General features: G+C 43.8%; 1 protein-coding gene across 11 annotated transcripts in view; it reads left to right on the top strand.

Moving 5' to 3' along the window:
• Positions 1-24,841, top strand: part of NCMAP (non-compact myelin associated protein) — a 64,726-nt gene that overhangs the window by 34,620 nt on the left and 5,265 nt on the right. The window contains exons 2-6 of one of the 11 annotated variants that reach the window (XR_013405882.1): positions 6,229-6,317; positions 9,286-9,370; positions 13,364-13,751; positions 14,762-14,879; positions 18,464-18,548. Coding sequence is in view for 3 of the 11 variants with exons in the window: in XM_077969751.1 (XP_077825877.1) it covers positions 6,236-6,317; positions 9,286-9,370; positions 13,364-13,505 (309 nt within the window). In the remaining 8 variants the exon portion in view is untranslated. Of the gene's footprint in view, positions 1-303; positions 410-5,449; positions 5,546-6,228; positions 6,318-9,285; positions 9,371-13,363; positions 17,083-18,463; positions 18,549-24,841 lie in introns of those variants that run through there. The other 10 variants (XR_013405883.1, XR_013405884.1, XR_013405878.1 and 7 more) reach the window with 10 other exon arrangements.

The raw sequence follows: 24,841 nt of genomic DNA, 5'->3' as shown, positions 1-24,841 counted from the left end.
TCTCTCAGTGAAGACGGGCCTTCCTCTCCCTGTCCTCTCCCTGTTTTCTATGGCCGTGGCCCTTAGTCTTAAGGATGTTTGATACTGAAGTGCCCCTGCTGGTCCTCACTTGGTTAACAACTGTGCTGGGGCCCCACACATGAAAACACCCACATCCTTGGCCGTGGCTGTGCTACCACCCTCCCTCCCACCTTCTCTGATGCAGCAGGCACACAGAGGCAATTGAAAGCCCTCAGTTCCGAGATGAGGCGAGATATGCTCTGAGATTCCTCACTGTTCTCTGAGAGAGAAGAGTAACTGGGCCCATCCAAAAGACAGTCTGCACCTGGAACTCAGCACCCAGGAGGTCACCCCTGCAGGACCTGTAGAAGAGCCTGTGTCCTGGTGGCCTTAGGTGGCTGCATTACTGGTCAGTGTGTGTATGTGTGTGCATGTGTGTGCATCCCTGTATTCCTGCAGTGAACCAGTCACAGACCCCACTAGTGTGTGTCACAGACAGGGTGGGGCAGTAGGAAGGATGCAGATGTTGCTGTTTGCAACACCCAGGTTCACAAACCAGCTCTGTAGCGCTGGGGCTACATAAGCGTGGAGAGTTAGCTTTATGTATTTATGTATTTATTTATTTATTTCTGAGACAGAGTCTCGCTTTGTCGCCCAGGCTAGAGTGCAGTGGCGCGATCTCAGCTCACTGCAACCTCTGCCTCCTGGGTTTAAGCGATTCTCCTGACTCAGCCTCCCTCAAGAGTAGCTGGGATTACAGGCACCTGCCATCACGCCCGGCTAATTTTCCATGTTGTCCAGGCTGGTGTCAAACTCCTGACTTCAAGTGATCTGCCCACCTTGGCCTCCCAAAGTGCTGGGATTACAGGTGTGAGCCACTGCACCTGGCCGAGAGTTAGCTTTATATGATCAAGTCTCAGGGTCTTCATTTGAGAGAAGAGGAAAGGAAAACTTATCTGATATGGCATTTTGCTAGTTAAATAAGGGCATGGACAGAAACTATCTGGAGCAAGGTCTTGGACCATGGCAAACACTCAGATGGTGGCTTCTGTCATTTTTGTGCGTGTTGGTTTCACGGTGAATATGTCCATGGGTCTGGGTTGGCCAGTGATTGTTCCATGTCTCTCTCACTAAGCAAACCTTGATCCGCAGCCATCTATTTGCATCTCTTTTCTGTTTTTAAAGGAATTGTATGAAAGCCTCACTGGTGAGTCTTCTTAGCTTGATATTGGTGAGGCTAGAAGGAGAAAGTTTAGGGAAATACGTACTAATACCCTTCACAGGCTGAGGCAGGGCCAGCATCTCCCCTTGACAGTAGAGGTGAGCAGTGCTGGGTGGGAAAGGCTTTCATTCCAAATTCTCATATTTGTCTGTGCTTTTAAAATTTTATTTTATTTATTTAGTTTTAGAGACAGGGTCTTGCTCTGTCACCCAGGCTGGAATGCAATGGTGCCATCATGGCTTATTGCAGTCTCAAACTCCTGGGCTCAACGGATCCTCCCTCCTCAGCCTCCCAAGTAGTGGGGACTACAGGCACACACCACCACCAGGCTGGCTAATTTGTGCTTATTTTTACAGAAAGAATGTTTCCTTGTTTTCAGCTCCAGATCCCCCTGTCTCTAAGTTAGTTCAGCAAATATTTACTAATATTCACTATAAAACTTAAAGCCACCATTTAGTGAGCATTTGAAAACACTTTCCATACCCCACTGCTCACTCTCGGCTCCCTTAGGGAAAGGGAGAGGCAGTTCGTTTTACGGGTGAGCAAATGAAGCTGGGAGAAATGCAGTGACTCATTCCAGCCCTTGCACGGCGAAGGAGAGAAGACCCAGACACTTTATCTGAGGAAGGTAGAAGGATATGAGAAAGAACAAGAAATAGTCTCTATCCTCAAGGACCTGACAATGAAATGCAGCATTAATGGCAGACAAAGCTGTGGACACATGCTCCGGTGGTGTTTCTTTGCAGGGCGCTGCTGTGGGAGGGTAGGGGACAGAATCGCTATTTCTGTCTGAGTGGGAGTCTTCCTTGGGGGGCGACTGGGGACTGGGCTGTGTTTTTTGTTTTTTTTTTTTGAGATGGAGTCCCGCTCTGTTGCCCAGGCTGGAGTGCGGTGGCGCGATCTTGGCTCACTACAACCTCCACCTCCTGGGTTTAAGCGATTCTCCTGCCTCCCAAGTAGCTGGGACTATAGACGTGCGCCACCATAAGCAGCTAGTTTTTGTATTTTTAGTAGAGATACGGTTTCACCATGTTGGCCAGGGTGGCCTGGATCTTCTGACCTCAAGTAATCCGCCCACCTCCGCCTCCCAGAGTGCTGGGATTACAGGCATGAGTCACCGTGTCTGGCCTGGGCTGCGTCTTCGAGGCTATATTCTTTTTCTTGGGGAGCAATAGAGCATGGCCAGCCTGAGCCTGTTTCAGGTGTTGGGAGACAGGAAGCCCAGGCAGGGAGACAGTGTGGCAGGAGTGGGGAGGTCAGGCAGAGTCACACGGGGTTCCTAGTGGGAGCCTGAGTATGGGAGTCCGGAGGGTCTGGTCTTGGGAAGGAGGGGTAGATAAGAGCTAGGGAGTGTTAGGCAGGGCCCCGGATTAAGGGATTGCAGATAAGGTAGAGGCAGAGCCCACCCTATAGATTAACAGGGCCAGGCCACAGAGGCCATTCTGACCCTGTGAAGCCCCCGGGGCAGGCCACTGCCACCAGAGCCCCGAGCTGGGGTGCAGATGGCCTGACCCTAGTGTGTGTGTTTCAAGGGGGGTGCTGACCCCTGCTTCCATCAGAGCTGGGAGAGCAGGAAAGCTGCAGCCCATAGATAAGGACTCTGTGGAGAGATCTTGGGTGAGGACTGGGGAGGCCAATGCCTGGGGCAGCCAGCCCAGAGGCAGCAAAAACCAAGTATGATGGGGGAAGAGGCAGTGCCGTGTTGTCACAGCAGTTTGGCGGAGGGTGGTGTGAGTAGCTGAGATGCTAAAAACAGAGGGTAGAATCAGCCTGTGAAGGGCTTTCACTACCAGATATTGAAGTGTTGACAGGGGGAAATGATTGTTTTCTGAGCCCCAGAATCATATGATCAAACCTATTGTCTGTCATGCTCACTAGAATGTAAGCTTCCCAAGGCAAGGAGTTCACTGTGTATTCCCAGCACTGAGCACAGCATCAGTTACTTAGTAGGTGCCAGGTTGATATTTAATAGATGTGTTTCATAGATATGTACAGCCACAATATATACAATGTTTATGGATATATATATGTTATGTAGTAAGCATTTTAAAACTGTGATAAGAATACACACTAATGATCAAGGGAGTGGTTACTTTGGGGAAGAGAGGAAATAGGATTGAGATAGAATACAAAAGGGATTTCAGCTATGTCTGATTTTTTTTTCTTATAAAGAAGAACTGGGACCAGGCGCGGTGGCTCACGCCTGTAATCTCAACACTTTGGGAGGCTGAGGTGGGTGGATCACTTGAGGTCAGGAGTTTGAGACCAGCCTGGCCAACATGGTGAAATCTCGTACTACTAAAAATACAAAACAGCTGGATGTGGTGGTGGGCGCTTGTAATCCCAGCTATTCGGGAGACTGAGGCAGGAGAATCACTTGAACCCAGGGGACAGAGGTTGCAGTGAGCTGAGATTGTGCCACTGCACTTCAGCCTGGGTGACAGGGTGAAATTCTGCCTCAAAAAAAAAAAAGAAGAAGAAGAACTGGGCTGGGCATGGGAGATCATGCTTGTAATCCCAGCACTTTGGGAGACCAAGGCTGGAGGATCACTTTGAGTCCAGGAGTTTGAGACCAGCCTGGGCAACATAATAACACCTAGCTTCTACAAAAAAAAAGTTTTTTTAATTAGCCAGGCATGGTGGTGAATGCCTGTAGTCCCAGCTACTCAGGAGGCTGAGGTGGGAGGATTACTTGAGCCTGGGAGGTTGAGGCTGCAGTGAGCTATGATCACATCACTGCATTCCAGCGGGGGCAACAGAGTAAGACTCCGTCTCAGATAAATAAATAAATACATAGAAAAATGGAAGAAAACATGACTGTAAACATCTGTTAAATGTGAGTGGTCAGTACATGGGCTCCTGTAATATTTGTCTTCATAATTTAAAAAACATTTCTTACTTTTAAAAAGAAAATAAATGTATGCACCATTTTAAAAAAATGTCCAGAATATCTCTTTCTCCAGTAGATGGCTGTGTTGGGGCCTATGGTTTCTTAAGATTACAAACAAGTCTAGGCAATTCTCTTGAGGTAGACCCTTTGTGGGCTTCCAAATTGTCAGCAGCTGGAGTCAAAGTGCCACTCTAAAATAATGAAGCTAAGCTTGGTTTGCTTCCTTATATTCTTGACGCCTATAGTTCAGAGTGATTATTTATTTATTTATTTTTATTTTTATTTTGAGACAGAGTCACTCTGTCACCCAGGTTGGAGTGCTGTGGCGCAATCTCTGCTCACTGCAACCTCTGCCTCCCACGTTCAAGTGATCCTCCTGCCTCAGCCTCCCGAGTAGCTGGGATTACAGGCACCCACCAACATGCCTGGCTAATTTTTGTATTTTTGGTAGAGATGGAGTTTCACCACGTTGACCAGGATGGTCTCAAACTCCTGACCTCAGGTGATCTTCCCACCTCAGCCTCCCAAAGTGCTGAGATTACTGGCATGAGCCACCATGCCAGGCCCAGAGTGATTATTTATAATATCATTGTGCTTAGATTATGGTTCTTGGTGGAGGATCTCAACACTTCTTTCCAGTGGTGACATCATACTAACTGTGTAAGTCCTGGCTCACCCCTCAAATGTAACATTGTAGCCTTGTGCATTTTGATTCTTAGTGGCCTCAGGGTAAAAAAAAAAAAATACATTGTACACTCAGAGAGTGAGTCCAAGCTCCACCTCCTACTTGTAGGACCGGTTGATTCACTCAACCACCTTGAGTCCCAGCTTGCTCAATAGAAGGGGTAGATGACGGCTACTTCTCAGTGACTGAGAGGATTAAATCAGATAATATAGTGTGTGGAGTCTCCTGAGACAGAGCCTGGTACATGGTAGATTCCCAAACTGCATTAATTGTCTTCCGATTGAAGGCTTTGTACAATCCAGGCTTTGTTCTCTTTCCCCTTACACCCCAACCATGCCCATTTTTCAAGGCGTATTCGACTGTGTCTCTCCCATGAAATTGTTCCTCACAGCCCAATGGCTCACGTCACTGACTGCTTGATAATCATAGTTCAGAATTAGCCAGGCGTGGTGGCACATGCCTGTCGTCCCAGCTACTCAGGAAGCTGAGGTGGGAAGATCACCTGAGCCCAGGGAGGTCGAGGCTGCAGAGAGCTGTGATGGCACCACTGCACTCTAGCCTGGGCGACAGAGCAAGACCGTGTCTCAAAAAAAATTTGTTTAAATCATAGTTAATTTTTCATCCATTTATTTATTTATTTTTGCCTCCTCAGATAATAAAGCCTTTAAAAGTAAGAATGCGGACCGGGCGTGGTGGCTCACGCCTGTAATCCCAGCACTTCGGGAGGCTGAGGCGGGCGGATCACGAGGTCAGGAGATTGAGACCATCCTGGCTAACACGGTGAAACCCTGTCTCTACTAAAAATACAAAAAAACTAGCCGGGCGTGGTGGTGGGCGCCTGTAGTTCCAGCTACTTGGGAGGCTGAGGCAGGAGAATGGCGTGAACCTGGGAGGCGGAGCTTGCAGTGAGCTGAGATGGTGCCACTGCACTCCAGCCTGGGCGACAGAGCCAGACTCCGTCTCAGGAAAAAAAAAAAAAAAAAAGTAGGAATGCCAGTTCAAGTGTCATTGCAGTCACTGGAGAAAAGCCCACCAGAGTGGAAGATTGACATCTTGGGTTAAATTCTGTTAGGTCAACTTGGGATTCCAGGTAGCTTTGGGGACTTTGGTTTCACCAGTAAAATGGCAACAGTAACTCACCTCACATAGTTTCAAGAGATTGATCCAGATATTTGAAGGAGTTGAGTAAATATTGTTGAATAAATTTAAACCGTTTTGAAAAACAAAGTTCCTTACAAATGTCAGGTATTAGTATGAAATTCCTCCCCCCGCCACGGTATCTAATAATAGGGTTTGTATTTACTTGCTGCCAAGAGAAACTGCATGCTTGAATATTCTACAGTCATCCAGATAAAGACCAAAAGAGGCATCAAGTAGCAATAATAAGGATTTATCTAATTTTAAACAAAACTTCTTCTTTTTTCTCATCAGGATCGAGATGACCACAGCCACCCCTCTGGGGGATACCACCTTCTTCTCCTTGAACATGACCACCAGGGGAGAAGACTTCCTGTATAAGAGTAAGGCTAACTTGGCTTGGAGGCTTGGGGAGGGATGGCAGGTCATGGTCATAGTGCAGAGGTTAAGAGTGTGGGCTCCGGAGGTGGAGTGCCTGGGTCTCAGGCCCAGTTCTGCCACCAGCCAACTGCAGCATTAATGGCAGACAAAGCAATGGACACATGCCTCAGTGGTGTTTCTTTGCAGGGCAGTGCTGTGGAAGGGTGGGGGACAGAATCGCTATTTCTGTCTGAAATAGCGAGTAGGAGTCTTCCTGGGGGGACAGCTGGGGACTGGACTGTGTCTCTTTTTTTTTTTTTTTTGAGACAGAGCACATGACTTTACTGCTCTGTGCCTCCTTTTCCTCATCTATACAATGGGGATATTAAAGAAGCTGCCACATAAGGCAGTTGTGATGACTAAAGGAGATAATCTAGGTCGACAGTTTAGCACAGCCTCTGGTACATGCTAAGTACCTAATGATGATGATTATTGTTATTACTACTGGCTGGGTGTGGTGGCTCACACCTGTAATCCCAGCACTTTGGGAGGCTGAGGCAGGTGGATCACTTGAGGCCAGGAGTTCAAGACCAACCTAGGCAACATAGCAGGACCCTGTCTTTACAAAAATTGTTTTAAAAATTAGCTTGCATGGGGCATGTACCCATGGTCCCAGCTACTCAGGTGGCTGAAAAGGGAAGATCACTTGAGCCTGAGAGTTCAAGGCTGTAGTGAGCTATGATTGTGCCATTGTACTTTAGCCTGGATGACAAAGCAAGACCCCACCTCTAATAATAAATAAATGGTGGTATAATATTTTATTCTATAGGTTGCCATACCTTATTTAACCATTCTCATATTTAGAATATAAATATTGTCATAATAAACATCTTCATTCATAAACATTTTCTGTATTTAGGATTATTCCCGTAAGATAAATTCTCCAGAATCAAATAGATTGCTTTAAAGTATAAACATGCTTATGATTCTTGATATTTTCTTTTTTTTTTTTTTTTTTTGAGATGGAGTTTTGCTCTTGTCACCCAGGCTGGAGTGCAATGGTGCAATCTTGGCTCACTGCAACCTCTGCCTCCGGGGTTCAAGCGATTCTCCTGCCTAAGCCTCCTGAGTAGCTGGAATTATAGATGCTTGACACCAGGTCTGGCTAATTTTTGTATTTTTAGTAGAGACGGGATTTCTCCATATTAGCCAGGCTGGTCTCGAGCTCCTGACCTCAGGTGATCCGCCTGCCTTGGCCTCCCAGAGTGCTGGGATTACAGGCATCAGCCACCAACCACAGCAAGCGGTTCTTGATATTTTCAGTATCAATTCTGACAAGGATGTTGATCTTGAAACTAAAATTGGAGACCAGGTGTGGTGGCTCACACCTATAATTGCAGCACTTTGTGAGGCTGAGACAGGTGGATCACTTGAGGTCAGGAGTTCAAGACCAGCCTGGCCAACATGGTGAAACCCAATGTCTACTAAAAATGCTAAGATTAACCAGGTGTAATGACAGGTGCCTGTAATCCCAGCTACTCAGGAGGCTGAGGCAGGAGAATCGATTGAACCCAGGAGGCAGAGGATGCAGTGAGCTGAGATTGTGCCCCTGAACTCCAGTCTGGGCAACAAGAGTGAAACTCCCTCTCAAAAAAAAAAAAAAAAAAAAACAAGAAAGAAACTAAAATTGAAGTGTGACATTGGAACTGGGAACTAATATTGAAATTAGAGTCTAAGACATTAAGCTACACGAACATCATCACAGCCTTGTTTTTAATAGTGAAAAACTGAAAACAACCTAAGTATTCTCAATAGAGAATTGGTGAACAGATTGTGGTACACCAAAAAAATGGAGTACTATGCAGCCATGGAAAGTCATGAAGAAAAATATATAATTAAACAGAAAGATGATTACGATTTGTTATAAAACAGTATGTGAACCATGGTTCCTTTTTTTGTTTGTTTTTGAGATGGAGTCTTGCTCTGTTGCTCAGGCTGGAGTTCAGTGGCACGATCTTGGCTCACTGAAACCTCTGCCTCCCGGGTTCAAGCAATTCTCCTGCCTCAGCCTCCTGAGTAGCTGGGATTACAGGTGCACGCAACCACACCCGGCTAATTTTTGTACTTTTAGGAGAGACAGGGTTTCACCATGTTGGTCAGGCTAGTCTCGAACTCCTGACCTTGTGATCTGCCCTCCTTGGCCTCCCAAAGAGCTGGGATTACAGGTGTGAGCCACTGTGCCTGGCCATGGTTCCATTTTTACCAAGTACATATTTTTCCATATTTAGGAATATTTCCTTTAAGACAGATATTCAATCGTATAAGTATTAAATTATTTTAAAACTATAATGGATATTTTAAAAAAAATTTATAGAGATGGAGTCTTGCCATCTTGCCCAGGCTGGTCTGGAATTCCTGAGATCAAGTGATCCTCACCCCTCAGCCTCACAAAGTACTGGGATTACAGATGTGAACCACTGCACCTAGCCAGATATTTATTTATGTATTTGTTTTTATTTTTTGAGATAGAGTCTTGCTCTGTCACCCAGGCTGGAGTGCGGTGGCACAGTCTTGGCTCACTGCAGCCTCAAACTCCCAGGCTCAAGAGATCCTCCCTCCTCAGCCTCCCAAGTAGCTGGTACTACAGGTGCATGCCACCACACCTGGCTAATATTTTATTTCTAGAAACAGGATCTTGCTATGTTGCCCAGGCTAGTCTTGAGCTGGAGCTGATAAGAATCAGGACTTTGCCTAAGGCAGAGTTTTGGCAGACGATGTACTGAGGATGGGGTCCTTCAAGCGCAGCTCGGGGCAGGGGTGCACAGCCACTCCAGATGTGACTGTCCTGGGCTCACCTGGGAGTATCCCAGGGCGTTGCCCTCTCTCCTGCTTCCCTTGACCCAGTGAGGATGTGAGGTGCCACAGCAGGGCGTCCTCCCTGTCTGCGTTCAGTTTGCACGTTCACGGTCTCTGCTTCTCTCCTTTCTGTAGGTTCTGGAGCCATTGTTGCTGCCGTTGTGGTCGTTGTCATCATCATCTTCACCGTGGTTCTGATCCTGCTGAAGATGTACAACAGGTACGGATGCCCTGGGCTTTGGAACTGCCTGGCCCCTTCGGCGACTTCAGAATACATGGGAGATGATACGTGGGTGCCCATCGTGTACCTGGCAGTATCCCTGAGCATTTAGTAAATGGTCTAACCCTTGGGGTCCTTTTTGAGTCTGCTCTGTTGAAGGAATTTCAAAGCGACTATTTTTGTACTTGGAGAAATATTTTTTAAATGTAATAATGATAATGACAATGATAATGGTCTTGAGCACTGTGGTACACATTTGTTTGTAATTTACAGATAATAGAGGAATGTTCAGACCTCTTCTCTCAGAGATCCCTCTGCTAGGTTGTATGAGCTGGCCACATAAGTGTTTGAGATGACAAATACTGGAAGCATGTACCCTGACTCTGCTTTCTGGAGACATATAAGGGGAAATAAAAGAATATAATTTGATCACATGAAAAATAAATTTTATATCTTATCACCTTATATGTAATTACCTTCAGTCGCAACCTTGATGGAAGGTAATTATTTTCAGGGAAGGAATAAAAATTTAAAAACTATAAATAAAACATATTATAGAAGACCTAGAAGCCATTTCTTTACAAAGATATCATGGCCAGGTGTGGTAGTGTGATATGTAATCCCAGCTACTCAGAAGACTGAGGCAGGAGGATGGCTTGAGTCCAGGAGTTTGAGTCCAGCCTGGGCAACACAGCAAGACCCTGTCTATAAAAATATATTTGCATATATACATACATATATATGTATTAGAAGTGCACAGATTAATAAGGAAAGCTGTTTACAATATATTATCAAAGTTTGCAAAACAATATATACATGGTAATCACGATCATATACATAGGTTACCCATACACATATTCAAGGGAGAGCAACACAGCAAGGTCCTAACAACTGGTGCGTCTACATGATGACATTGTTAGTTTTTGCTGGGAGGGGGATGTTCCTAAGTTTTGAGGAATAGTAAACACGCATTGTTTTTATAAGAATATGAATATTATTTATAAAGGTAGCTGCTAGATGTGGTGGCTCTGCCTGTAACCCCAGCTAGTCAGGAGGCTGAGGCAGGAGGATCACTTGAGCCCCAGAGTTTGAGACCAGCTTGGGCAACATAGCAAGACCCTGTCTCTGGGAAAAAAAAAAAAGTTTTTAAAATAAAGGTAGCTAGGCCGGGCGTGGTGGCTCACACCTGTAATCCCAGCACTTTGGGAGGCTGAGGTGGGAGGATCACGAGGTCAGGAGTGTGAGACCAGCCTGGTCAACACAGTGAAACCCTATCTCTACTAAAAATACAACAAATTAACTGGGCATGGTGGCGGGTGCCTGTAATCCCAGCTACTTGGGAGGCTGAGGCAGGAGAATCGCTTGAACCCAGAAGATGGAGGTTGCAGTGAGCTGAGATCACACCACTGAACTCTGGTCCAGATGACAGTATGAGACTCTGTCTCAAAAAATAAATAAATAAATAAATAAATAAATTAATTAATTAATTAAAGGTAGCTAATGTATATTGATCTCATACCACATGCCAGGCATGGTTCTAAGCTCCTTACATGTGTTAATGCATTTAATCCTCATCTAACAACCTCACAAGGTGGATACTACTATTATCCTCAATTTTATAGGTATAAAAACACATACAGAAAGATTAAATCGTATGCCCAAGGTTGTTCAGCCCTGATTAGCACAATTGGGATTCAAACCTAAGTTCACCTGGTTTCGAAGAAAGGACTCCCACAATTACGTGTAACATGTAATCATAATAACATTAAAAGGTTATTTTAAAAAAATATTTAGGGTATTACAATTTGGGTCTATCCCAAACCAGGAAGTGGCATCAAACCCCAATGTCTACCCTTTATTTTTCTCCATTGTTACTGGAGCTCTGAACCTCTTTTTTAGGTCGTATCTGAATGGAGAATCCACTCAACCCACCCTGTTTGCACTGAGGCCTGGGCTGGGAATTGAGAAAACTGGGTTCAGTAGTCTTTGGTTTGTCAAAATCAAGCAAGTTATTTAACCTCCTCCTGCCTATATGTTGTCATGTTTAAAATGAAGAGTCTCAAAGCTTGATAATTGCATTATAGATGCATTGGAAAATGTCTTTGTTCTTAGGAGTATTTAGGAATGAAGTGGCATGATTCCTGCAACTCACAAATGGTTCATGGTTTTAAAAAACTGTGTGTGAAATAGAGAAAGATAAACTAGTAGAGAGAGAGAAAAAAAAGCAGATGTGACAAATTGTTAGTAATTAGTGAATTGTTCAGCGAAGGGCTGTCTTAGACCATGCTGTGCTGCTATCACAGAATATCTGAGACTGGGTAAATTATACAGAAAAGAGATTTATTTATTGCAGTTCTGGAGGCAGGGAAGTTTAAGATATCGAGGGGCCAGTATCTGGCAAGGGCCTTCTTGCTCTGTTATCCCATGATAGAAGGGCAAAGAGAGAGCAAGAGATCAAATTCACAGCCTATGAAGTCCTTTTATAATTGGCACTAATGGAGTCATGAGGTGGAGTCCTTATGACCTAAACACCTCCCGTTAGGCCCCACCTTTCAATACTGTTGAATTAGGGATTAAGTTTCCAATGCAGGCTTTTTGGGGGCCACATTCAAATTGTAACAAGGGTATTAGAGTATTAACTGTACTATTTTTGCAACTTCCCTGAAGATTTGACATTTTAAACAAATAATTATAAGGCTGGGCACAGTGGCTCATGCCTATAATCCCAGCACCCCAGGAGGCCAAGGCAGGTGGATTGCTTGAATCCAGGAGTTCGAGACCAGCCTGGGCAACATAGGGACACCCTATCTCTACTAAAAATACAAAAAGTTAGCCAGGCATGGGGGTATGCACCTATAGTTCCAGCTATTTGGGAGGTGGAGGTGGGAGAATCACCTGAGCCTGGGATGTTGAGGCTGTAGTGAGCTGAGATTGCACCACTGTACTTCAGTCTGGGCAACCAGGGTGAGACTCTGTCTCAAAAAAAAAAAAAAAAAGTGTATATATATATATATATATATATATATATATATATATATATATGTCAGCAAGATGAAATATCATGAAGACATGAGAATTCATAATTGTTGACCAGGCATAGTGGCACACACCTGCTATCCCAGCACTTTGGGAGGTCAAGCAGGAAGGATCACTTGCCCGCTGTTCAAGACCAGCCTGGCCAACATGGTGAAACCCCATCTACACTAAAAATACAAAAATTTGGCTGGGTGCGGTGGCTCATGCCTGTAATCACAGCACTTTGGGAGGCCGAAGCAGGTGGATCACCTGAGGTCAGGAGTTCAAGACCAGCCTGACCAACATGTTGAAACCCCATCTCTAATAAAAAATACAAAAATTAGCTGGGCATGGTGACAGGTGCCTGTGATCTCAGCTACTTGGGAGGCTGAGGCAGGAGAATCACTTGGACCCAGGAGGCGGAGGTTGCAGTGAGGTGAGATCGCTCCACTGTACTCCAGTCTGGGTGACAGAGCGAGACTCTGTCTCAAAAAAAGAAAAAAAAAGAATTCATAATTGCTATTCATTATTGAATTTTATAGCATATTAAATGAAGCCAAGATATATGTTTTAAGTACATTCTCTTTTCAACTATGTAAAAAGTTCTTAAATATTTCTAGCAATAAACTTAGCAAGCATAATGAGGCTGGAAAATGTAACACATGCTACAACTTGGAACATAAAAAAATGTAGTATCTTTATTTTTATCTTTTATATAGCCACCTCTGACACTTTACTCATTCCTTAATAGAAACAAATACAATTAAATATCTGATCTAAGTGAAAAAATTGAAGGGCAGACCAGCTGATGCCTAAGGTCCCTTCCAGTTGTAAAATTCTGCGGCGGCAAGTAAGCAACGTGATTTAATGTCCATGTTAATCTACATTAATCTGTTGGCCAGAACTGTAGTCACAGAGCCCATTCCCCACGGCATACTACGGGAAAGACTCAACCATGTGCACACTATCTCCCTACAGGAAAATGAGGACGAGGCGGGAACTGGAGCCCAAGGGCCCCAAGCCAACCACCCCTTCTGCCGTGGGTCCAAACAACAACGGCAGCCAACACCCTCCAACTGTGACCTTCAGCCCTGTTGACGTCCATGTGGAGACTCGGTGACCTCTACCCTGGCGCTATCTCCGCCACTGTCCAAAGAGCCTCTCCAGAGTCAAGACCCAGAGGCACACTCTCTGGCAGCTTCAAGATGAGTTTCTTCTGGTCGGGTCGCCAGAGACATCCTTGACGCAATCTCTGATGCTTCCAGCAATCCTCAACCTTGTCTGCCCTGCCCTCCCCCAGCTATGTCCACATCCTTGCTGCCACCCCACCAAAAAGCTGCAGAACATTCTTTTGTCATCTGATGAGGTAGAGCTATGTTGGGAATCCACCAGTGTGGGCTTGGCTTTCTCCAACACTGTAGTTAGACAGATAGACAGATAGCCCAGGAGCCAGATGTCAGGGAGCACTGCTGAGAGTATCACAATAGGATCTGTCACGGGGTTCCTATCAGATGAAGCGCCATATCCACAGCTTCACAGAGCAAAACATTCAATCCCATAACCAGGCACAGGGGAACTAACTTGGACTAACTAACCAGAAAACCTTGTTAATGTATAACTTGTTCCAGTACTACATCTCCGCCTGCTGGCTCATGACGATTGCTCAGCACATATTCCCCTTTTGAAGAAAGGTTGCAAGAAGAACTAAATGATTCTCAAAAGATTTCTGCTTCATTAGTAAAGAGTGAATGAAGGAATAGGGTGACTCTGGGGAATCGTGGCCTCTAGGGTAAGAGCTTGTTGCATTGTCTGTGGGCCTGGAACAATCCTCGTGGTTGATCAGGGTCCTTCTCCCACTCTGGGCTGTATCAACCCTGACTGTCTCAGTCCTTGGCTCCCCTTTATCTGGATTCTGAGCAACCCTGACTGTCCTGTTAATGCCTTGCCTCCAAGGACCAGTATTTGGAGATTAATTAGATTACGACTCTATCTATGTTACCTTTGTCCTTCCTGGTCACCTTGCAGATTCAAGACATGTTCAAAGCAACACATTCACAACCCGTTTCTATTCTATAGAGACCTCATCTCTGACTCCTTAACCTGGAGAACAATCTACCAAGAAGAGAAAGTATTTGGAATTAAGAAATCCTACCATCCAAGCTCTACTTCCTGGTTGTGTGACCTTGGAAAAGTGACTCAACCTCTTTATATTCAGTTTCCTAACCATGAAGTGGAAATGATAACATCTGCCTCACTATAACAAGTGAAGGACTTAGGAAAACATCTGGAGCATGGTGCCTGGCACCCAGGAGATGCTTAATAAGTGGGAACCAGGATTCTTTTTCTTTTTCTTTTTTTTTTTTTTTTTTTTGACAGAGCCTCACTGTGTCACCTGGGATGGAGTGCAGTGGCACGCTCACAGATCACTGCAGCCTTGAACTCCTGGGTTCAAGGGATTCTCCCTCCTCAGCCTCCAGAGTAGCTGGGACTACAGGTATGTGTCACCTCACCAGGCTAATTTTTTTATTTTTTATTTTTGTAGAGATGGGGTCTCGCTGTGTTGCCCAGGCTGGTCTTGAACTCCTGGCCTCAAATGATCCTTCTGCCTTGGCCTCCCAAAGTGCTGGGATTACAGGCATGGACTACAGTGCCCAGCCTAGGAGCCAACATTATTATTATTATTATTATAGGTTTTTTTTCAATTGCAAGATAGACATTTCTTCACATTTTAATGATTCTGAAATCAGAACATATCTTGCAATTGATGGGTTCATTAATATAATTGTAGTTCTTTACTTCCTCTCAAAAAGTTGTTTTTAATAAATTATGTATCTTATAATCAATGGCATCTTGGAAACAAGGTAATAAATCTCTATTCTGTTATACAGAGTGACACACTTTGACATTTAACCTCAAATTTTAGGAGTCTCTCCCTCTTGGGGTCAGAAATCCCTTTTGAGGCTGGGTGTCATGGCTCATGTCTGTAATCCCAGCACTTTGGGAGGCTGAGGCGGGCGGATCACTTGAGGTCAGGAGTTTGAGACCAGGCTGCCCAACATAGCGAAACCCTGTCTCTACTAATAATACAAAAGTTAGCTGGGCATGGTGGCGGGCACCTGTAATCCCACTACTAGGGAGGCTGTGGCATAAGAATCACTTGAACCTAGAAGGCAGAGGTTGCAGTGAGCCGAGATTGTGCCACTCTGGGCAACAGAGTGAAACTGTGTCTCAAAAAAAGAGAAATCCCTTATGAGGGGAAATCAAGAGTCAGGGAGGTAAGAGGTCTGACCCAGGGTCACACAGCTCATGACATCCCACTGGAAAAATACTCTGTGGAATAACTCTGGAGAAATACTGGCAAATTCCTTCTCCCTGGTCATTATTTCTTCCTACTGTGTTTAAACATCCACCAAGTGCCAGGCACTTTGCAAGGTGATTTCACATAAAGTATCTCATAGGATTAAATTTTCCCAATAACCTGGGGAGGAATTATTTTTTTCAAAACAGATGAAATGTTCTGATTCAAAGAGAGAGAGAGAAAAAAAGTACTTTCCCAAAGTCACACAGCTAGTAAGTCACAAAGACAAGACTCAAAACCAGGTCTCTTGACTCCAAAGTCCGTCTGTTTTGCTGTATCACACTCCTGCCGGCCCGGCTCAAAGCACCACGGATTCTCTTATGGGCTGAACAGGAGGAGCATGGGTTTGTCCATGTGTTTGAGTAGAAATCAGGATTCTGGCTTCCAGGCTGAAGGTGAGGGGAAAGCCACTTCTAACTCCTTTGGGCGTCCATGATCACGGCCAAAGGAGCCCCTTCTCAACACATCCAAGTGCTAAGGATTCCTGCTTCATTCACCCTACTACTCAGGCCCAAGGAGCAAGGGGTAGAATGGCATCTAACCAGAGCAAAGCCATTTATTTGAGGGCTCAAGCCATAGACAAATATGCTCCCCTCAACATATTCTGCTTGAAAAAGTTGTTTCGGGGCAGCTGTGGTGGTACACGCCTGTAATCCCAGCCCTTTGGGAGTCAGAGGCAGTCAGTCGCTTGAGCCCAGGAGTCCAAGACTAGCCTGGGCAACATGGTGAAACCTCGTCTCTACAAAAAATACAAAAATTAGCCAAGTGTGGTGGTGCACGCCTGTATTCCCAGCTACTTGGGAGGCTGAGGTAGGAGGATGGCTTGAGCCTGGGAGGCAGAGGTTGCAGTGAGCTGAGGTCACATCACTGCACTCCATCTGGGGTGACAGAGGCAGACCCTGTCTCAAAGCATATTTCAACCCTGAAACTAGACTCTTCTGCCCACAGTGCAGTCTTCTAGGGGTTACCCTCTAGTATATGTTCTCTTGCTAAACGAAGGCTTGGAGGTGGAGGAAAGAGTGGGAGATGGAGTGGTGAGGGCGAGGCAAATAAAAGGATTTGAGTGTCTCGTTTTTGACTAATGAAGATAACTCAGTAAACAGCCTGTAAGAAGGGTTCCTATGTGCAAGTTGAGGTGCTACTAAGTATATTAAGACACAACTGCTGCTCTGAAGGAGTTAGCAGCTGGTCTCATGTGGGGACCTCACCACGTGGTTATGTATTTTGTTTCTGATGAGGTGCCTTTCTTAGCAGATGCTGCCTTGTTTGGCCGCCAAAGCAATCAAAGCTAATAAATGCTTAAAGAAAAATATCTGACAATAAAAAGGTTTAAATCAAACATGTGTTGAGTTGATTTCGGTTAAGTTTAGAGTTAACAAATACCGTTTCTAAAATTTCCTTTCCCTGACAAAATAGAGTCCTAAGACGGTCGGGCATGGTGGCTTATGCCTATAACCCCAGCACTTTGGGAGGCCAAGGTGGACGGATCACTTGAGGTTAAGAGTTCAACACCAGCCTGGCCAACATGGAGAAACCCCGTCTCTACCAAAAATACAAAAAGTAGCCAGGTGTGGTGGTGGGCACCCATAATCCCAGCTACTTGGGAGACTGAGGCAGGAGAATCGCTTGAACCCAGGAGGCGGAGCTTGCAGTGAGCTGAGATTGTCCCACTGCAGTCCAGCCTGGGCGACAGAGCGAGATTCCATCTCAAAAAAAAAAAAAAAAAAAAGTCCTAAGGGAAAGTCTTTTCAAACACTGTGTCATTTGCGTCATCACTTTTAAAGACTGAAGATGGGCTGGCTGTCAACAGACCTTTCTGTGAGTTGAAAAACTTGTTAACTTGCTAAGATATGACAAAAGAAATCCCATTTCACAGCCTATAGTTAGAATACAAGAGGCACTGACACGCCAAGGATGGGGACTGTTGGAGACCTTAGAATGAACCCTAAAACACCAGTAATGATGTTCACCATAAATGAAGCTCCTACTGTGTGCCAGGCAGAGAACAGACCCTTTATAACCACCAGCAACTTTAATCCTTATAACTCCTATCCATAGGAGCCATCATATCCTATTTTATGGCTCAGGAAACAGGTTCAGGAAGCTAACTTGTCCTTGAGTGATGTAATGAACATTTGTCATTCTTTTGGTGACTGTTGTCATGTTTGGGAAAAGGCCAGACTACCTCCTGCTATGAAAGCTGAAGAGCCCAGATACTTCTTTTCCCAGAATCCCTTTCAGCAAGGGTGAGGGACATGACCCAGACTCCTGCTAATCAGACTGATAGACACTCCTGCCATGGACTTTGCATCTAAAAGTTGGTAACATAAAGGGGCAGGAACTGTGCAGAATCTGCCCTGGTGGCATGTATATGGCACCCTCCATTCCAAGAGGCAGCTATATCAGGGATTCTAGTAGCAGTACATTACTGAGTGTCCATAGGGTTGGCTATGTGAGTGATGCCCACAGCAATAGAAATGGTGCCTGCACCAGACGAGCTCTTTAGTGTGATTTAGACACACCTGCAGCATACCTCTGAGCCTAGCTCGGGTCTTCTGGAGATTCCAGCAACTACCTGAGCCCCTTATATCAGCAGAATCACTTCATGCTGTGTGTAACTAAGAACTGAACAGTGTAGGGAATTTGCTTATGGTCACCCACCTGGGAAGTGGCTTGCACTAGAACCCAGGACTCCAAAGCTCTTGTTTTTTTCCCTACAGATGCTTCTAGATGAGGCTGAGTCATCCAAGGATTCTACAACATGCTGTGGAATCTTGGAGAAAGGAGAGTTGTCTCCAACTGCAGGTATCCCAGAGACTTTGTGACTTGATGAATGTTAATGAAGGGGTATTGGCTGGGTGCAGTGGCTCACACCTGTAATCCCAGCACTTTGGGAGGCTGAGGTGGGCAGATCACTTGAGGTCAGAAGTTTGAGACCAGCCTGGCCAACATGGTGAAATTCCATCTCTACTAAATATACAAAAATTAGCCAGGTGTGGTGACGGATGCCTGTAGTCCCTGCTACTTGCGAGACTGAGGCAGAATGGCTTGAACCCGGGAGGCAGAGGTTGCAGTGAGCTGAGATCACGCCATTGCACTCCAGCCTGGGCAACAGAGTGACTCTCCATCTCAAAAAAAAAAAAAAAAAAAAAAAAAGGTGGGAGAGGGGGAGTATTTAAAAAGAATCTGGGAGAATTGTTAGGATGCTTCTAAGTAAAGTATTTTTTTTTAATTTAAGTGCAGTACACACACACAGACACACAAACACAGCTTGAAAAAATCTGCAGCTCAAAATATTTTCACAAATTGACAACATCCACATAACCAGCATGAAGATAAAGAAATAAAATATCAGCACCCCCGATATCTTCCTTTTCCTCCTACTCTGTTCACCTCTGACAGAGGTAAACGCTCTCTTGACTTTCACCATGCTGGAACGACCCTGTCTGCAGGTTGAATGATACAATGTCAACTCTTCTGTTTCTGGTTTCTTTCTTACAACATTGTATTCATAATATTTATTCCTGTTGTCAATGTAGTTGAAGATAATTCATTCTCCTTGCAGTAGTATTTCATTTTGTGAATATAACTATGTTTTATGTATCCATTCTGCTGTCTGATGTATATAAAATTTGTTTCTAGTGTGGGTCTGTAATGATAGTGCCACTGTGAACATTTTGGTCACTGTCCAGTGGTTCTACTATGAATATTTTGATGATTGTATATATGTTTCTGTTGGGAATATTTCCAGTAGAGTAATTGCTAGGCCATAAGATATGTGTATGAATATTCAGCCTCAGTCAACAGAGCCAAACAGCTCTCCAAAGAGTTGTACCGATTTCCATTCCTACTAGCAACGTATGAGAATTCCAGTTGCTCCCTATCTTTCACTAACACTAGGATATCTCCAGCATCTTTAATTTTAGTCATCCTGATGTGTGTGCCGTGGTCTCTTATTGTGGCTTCAATTTGTATTCCCTTATGATTCGTGGAATTGATCACTTTTTCATATGTTGTTGGCCAATTGAATTTCATCTTTTAAGAAGTTACTTTGCAGTCTATTTTTTGGTTTTACTTTTTTTTAATACAAAGTCTTGTTGTGTTGCTCAGGATGGCCTTGAACTCCTGACCTCAAGCAATCCTCCTGCCTCAGCCTCCCGAGTAGCTGGGATTACAGACATGAACCACTGTGATCAGCTCAGTTCATATATTTGTATTTGGTTATCTTCCATTTTTGTCATTATTTGTAGGTATTTTTCCTTTTCTTTTTTTTTTTTGAGACAGAGTCTCACTCTGTCGCCCAGGTTGGAGTGCAGTGGCATGACCTCGGCTCACTGCAACCTCTGCCTCCCGAGTTCAAGCGATTCTTCTGCCTCAGCCTCCCAAGTAGCTGGGACCATAGGCCTGCGCCACCACACCCAGCTAATTTTTTGTATTTTTAGTAGAGACAGGGTTTCACCATGTTAGCCAGGATGGTCTCGATCTCCTGACCTCATGATCCACCCGCCTCAGCCTCCCAAAGTGCTGGGATTACAGGCTTCAGCCACCGCGCCCAGCCAGTCTTGATTTCTTGACCTTGCGATTTGCCTGCCTCAGCCTCCTAAAGTGCTGGGATTATAGGTGTGAGCAACCACACTGGCCACATTCTGGATATATTAATAAGTCCTTTGTTGTCCTATGGCTGGCCTTTTAAAGTTCCTTTTTTTTGAGACAGTCTCCCTTTGTAGCCCAGGCTGGAGTGCAGTGGTGTGATCTCAGTTCACTGCGGCCTCCACTTCCTGGGTTCAAGCAATTCTCCTGCCTCAGCCTCCCAAGTAGCTGGGATAACAGGCATGTACCACCACTCCCAGCTAATTTTTGTATTTTTAGTAGAGACGGGTTTTCGCCATGTTGGCCAGGATGGTCTCAAACTCCTGACCTCAAGTGATCCACCTGCCTTGGCCTCCCAAAGTGCTTGGATTACAGGCATGAGCCATCTCTGGCTTGTCTTAAAAAAAAAAAAAAAAAAAAAAAAGCAGCTCTATTGAGATAGAATTTATTTATAAAGTTCACCTTTGTAAAGGGCCCAATTCAGTGGTTTTAATATATTCACAGACTTGTGCAGCCATCACCACTATCAAATTTATCATCCCCAAAAGAAACTCCAGTGCCCGTTAGCAGTCACTTCCCACTGCCCTCTCTCCCCAGCCCCTGGCAACCACTACTCTACTTTTTGTCTCTATGGATTTGCCTATTCTGGACATTTCATGTAAATGGAATCACACTATGTGATCTTTTGTGACTGGCTTCTCCTGGTTAACATAACTTTTCAAGGTTCATCTATGTTGTAGCATGCATCAGTATTTCATTCCTGAATAATATTCCATTATATAGATATACCACATTTTGTTTGTCCATTCATCAGGTGAAGAACAACTGGGTTGTTCCCACTGTTGGGCTATTATAAATAATGGTGCTGTAAGGCTGGGTGCGGTGGTTCATGCCTGTAATCCCAGCACTTTGGGAGGCCGAGGCAGGCGGATCACAAGGTCAGGAGTCCGAGACCAGCCTGGCCAATATGGTGAAACCCTGTCTCTCCTAAAAATACAAAAATTAGCTGGACATGGTGGCCCATGCCTGTAATCCCAGCTACTCAGGAGGCTGAGGCAGGAAAATTGCTTGAACCCACAAGGCTGAGGTTGCAATGAGCTGAGATTGTGCCACTGCACTCTAACCTGGGTGACAAAGCGAGACTCCATCTCAAAAATAAACAAATAAATAATAATAATAACGGTGCTGTGAACATTATGTACAAGTTTTTGTGCAGACATAGGCTCTAATTCTCTTGGGCATATACCTTAGGAGAGGAATTGCTGCATGATATGATAACTCTATGTTTAACCTTTTGAGGAAATGCCAAACTGTTTTCTGAAGTGGCTCCAGCATTTAATATCCTCACCAGTAATGTGTGAGGGTTCTGATTTCTCCACTTCCTCATTAACACTTGTTATTGTCCATCTTTTTTATTGTAGCCATCCTAATGAGCAAGAAATGGTACCTCATTGTGGTCTTGATTTGCATTTCCCTAGTGAATGATATTGATCATCTTTTTCATGTACAGATTGGTGATTTTTATATCATTTTTGAACAAATGTCTATTCCTACTTCTTTGCTCATTTTTAAATTGGGTTATTTGATTTTTGTTTTTGAGTTGTAAGAATTCTTTATATATTCTGGATACAAGCCCCTTATAAGGTATATAATTTGCAAACATTTTCTCCTATTCTGTGGGTAATCTTTTCACTTTCTTGGTGATATCCTTTGCAGCACAAATGGTTTTAATTTTTTTTTTTTTTTTTTTTTTTTTTTTTTTTGAGACAGAGTCTTGCTCTGTCTCCCAGGTTGGAGTACAGTGGCACGATCTTGGCTCACTGCAACCTCCACCTCCCAGGTTTAAAAAATTATCTTGCCTCAGCTTGCCGAGTAGCTGGGATTACAGGTGTGCACCACTGCTCCCAGCTAATTTTTGTATTTTTAGTAGAGACAAGGTTTCACCATGTTGGTCAGGCTGGTCTCAAACTCCTGACCTCAGGTGATCTGCCTGCTTCAGCCTCCCAAAGTGTTGGGATTACAAGCGTGAGTCACCATGTCCAGCCCAAACATTTTTAATTTTGACAAAGCCCAATTCATCTATTTTTGTCTTTTGTCACTTGTGCTTTTGATTTCATATCTCAGAAATAATTGCCTGATCCAAGGTCATGAAGATTTACTCCTATGTTTTCTTGTAAGAGTTTTCTAGTTCTAGCTCTTAAAATTTGGTCTATGATCCAGTTTGAGTGAATTGTTTTCTTTTTTTCTGATCAAACTGAGGACCAAGTTATTGAGTTAATTTTTATATATGGTATGAGATAGGGGACCAGCTTTATCCTTTTGCATGTAGATATTCACTTGTCCTAGCACCATTTGTTGAAAAGACTATTTTTTTCCCATTGAGTTATCTTGGTACTCTAGTCAAAAAACAGTTGACCATAAACATGAGGGTTTATACCCAGACTCTGAATTCTGTTCCATTATCTATATTTCTATTCTTCTGCCATTATCACACTGTGTTGATTTATAATAAGGAAGTGTGAGTCCTCAAACTTTTTCCTGTTCTCCCTCTTTGCTTTCCTTGTTCAAGATTATTTTGGGCTGTGCGTGGTGGCTCACGCCTGAAATCCTAGCACTTTGGGAGGGCCAAGGTGGAGGGATCACTTGAGATCAGGAGTTTGAGACCAGCCTGGCTAACATAGTGAAACCCCATCTCTACTAAAAATTGGCCAGGCATGGTGGTGTATGCCTGTAATCCTAGCTACTTCAGAGGCTGAGGCAGGAGAATCGCTTGAACCCGGGAGGCAGAGGTTGCAGTGAGCTGAGATCACACCATTGCACTCCAGTCTGTGGGACAAGAGCAAAACTCTGTCTCAAAAAAAAAAAAAAAAAAAAAAAAAAAAAGATTGTTTTGGCTATTCTGGGTTTCTTGTATCTCCACATGAATTTTAGTATCAGCTTGTCAATTTTGCAAAAATGGCAACTGGGATTTTGATAGAAATTAAGTTGAATCTGTAGATCAAATTGGGTAGTATTGCCATCTTAATAACATTAAGTCTTTTGTTCCATGAACATGGATGTATTTTTATTTATTTTGGTCTTCTTTAATTTTTGCAAAGAAATTTTGGTTTTCAGTGTACAAATCTTTCACCTTTTTTTGCTAAATATTTCCCTAAGTATTTTATGCTTTTTGATACTATCATAAATGTTTTAATTTCCTTTTTGAATTTTTCACTGCTAGTGCATAGAAATGCAACTAATTTTGTATACTGCAATATTGAGAAATTTTTAACATTAGCCCTAACAAGTTTTTTTGTTTTTTGTGGGATCTTTAGGGTTTTTACATATGAGATCATGTCATCTGCAAATAGAGATCGTTTTACTTCTTCCTTTACAATCTGGATACCTTTTATTTCTTTTTCTACCGAATTGCTCTGGCTAGAACTTCCAGTACTGGGTTGAATAGAGGTGGTGAGAACAGGCATTTTTGTCTTATTCCTGATCTTAGAGGAAATCAACCAGTCTTTCATCATTAAATATGATGATGCTCATGAATTTTTCTACAGATGGCCTTTGTTAGGTTAAGGAAATTCACTTCTGTTTCTAGTTTGAGTGTTTTTATCAGGAAATGGAGTTGAATTTTGCCAAATGCTTTTTCTATATTTATCAAGATAATCGCCGGGCGCAGTGGCTCACGCCTGTAATCCCAGCACTTTGGGAGGCCAAGACGGGCGGATCATGAGGTCAGGAGATCAAGACCATCCTGGCTAACACGGTGAAACCCCGTCTCTACTAAAAATACAAAAAATTAGCCGGGCGAGGTGGCGGGCGCCTGTAGTCCCAGCTACACAGGAGGCTGAGGCAGGAGAATGGTGTGAACCCGGGAGGTGGAGCTTGCAGTGAGCTGAGATCGCACCACTGCACTCCAGCCTGGGTGACAGAGCGAGACTCCGTCTCAAAAAAAAAAAAAAAAAAAGATAATCATATTGTTTTCATCTGTTATTCTATTCATATGGAATATTACATCGATTGATTTTCATATGTTAAGCCAAACTCATTCCCATGATAAATCCTACTTAGTCCTGGTGTAAAATCTTTTTTGTGTGTTGCTGGATTCTGTTTCCAGTGTTTTGTTGAGGATTTTTGCATTTATATGTATAAGACATATAAGTCTGTAGTTTTCTTTTCTTATGTCTTTGTTTAGTTTTGGTCAGAGTAATACTGGCCTCATAGAATGAGTTGGGAAGCATTTTCTCCTTTTCTATTTTTTGGAAGCATTGGTATTAATTCTTTAAACATCTGGTAGAATTTACCAGTGAAGCCATCTGGGTCTGAGCTTTTCTTCATGAGAAGTGTGTTGTTGTTTTTTAATTACTATTACTAATGCAATCTTTTGAGTTGTTATAGGTATATTCAGGTTTTCTATTTCTTCTTAAGTCAGTTTTGGTAACTTGTGTCTTTTCAGGAATTTGTTCATTTTATCTAGGTTAGTTAGTTTCTTGGCATACAATTTTTTATACTATTCCCTT

Source organism: Macaca mulatta, chromosome 1 (assembly GCF_049350105.2).
Source record: "Macaca mulatta isolate MMU2019108-1 chromosome 1, T2T-MMU8v2.0, whole genome shotgun sequence".
NCBI classification, from domain to species: Eukaryota; Metazoa; Chordata; class Mammalia; order Primates; family Cercopithecidae; genus Macaca; species Macaca mulatta.
The sequence above is the reverse complement of the archived record's forward strand: the minus strand, read 5'-3'. Positions and strand labels throughout refer to the sequence as shown.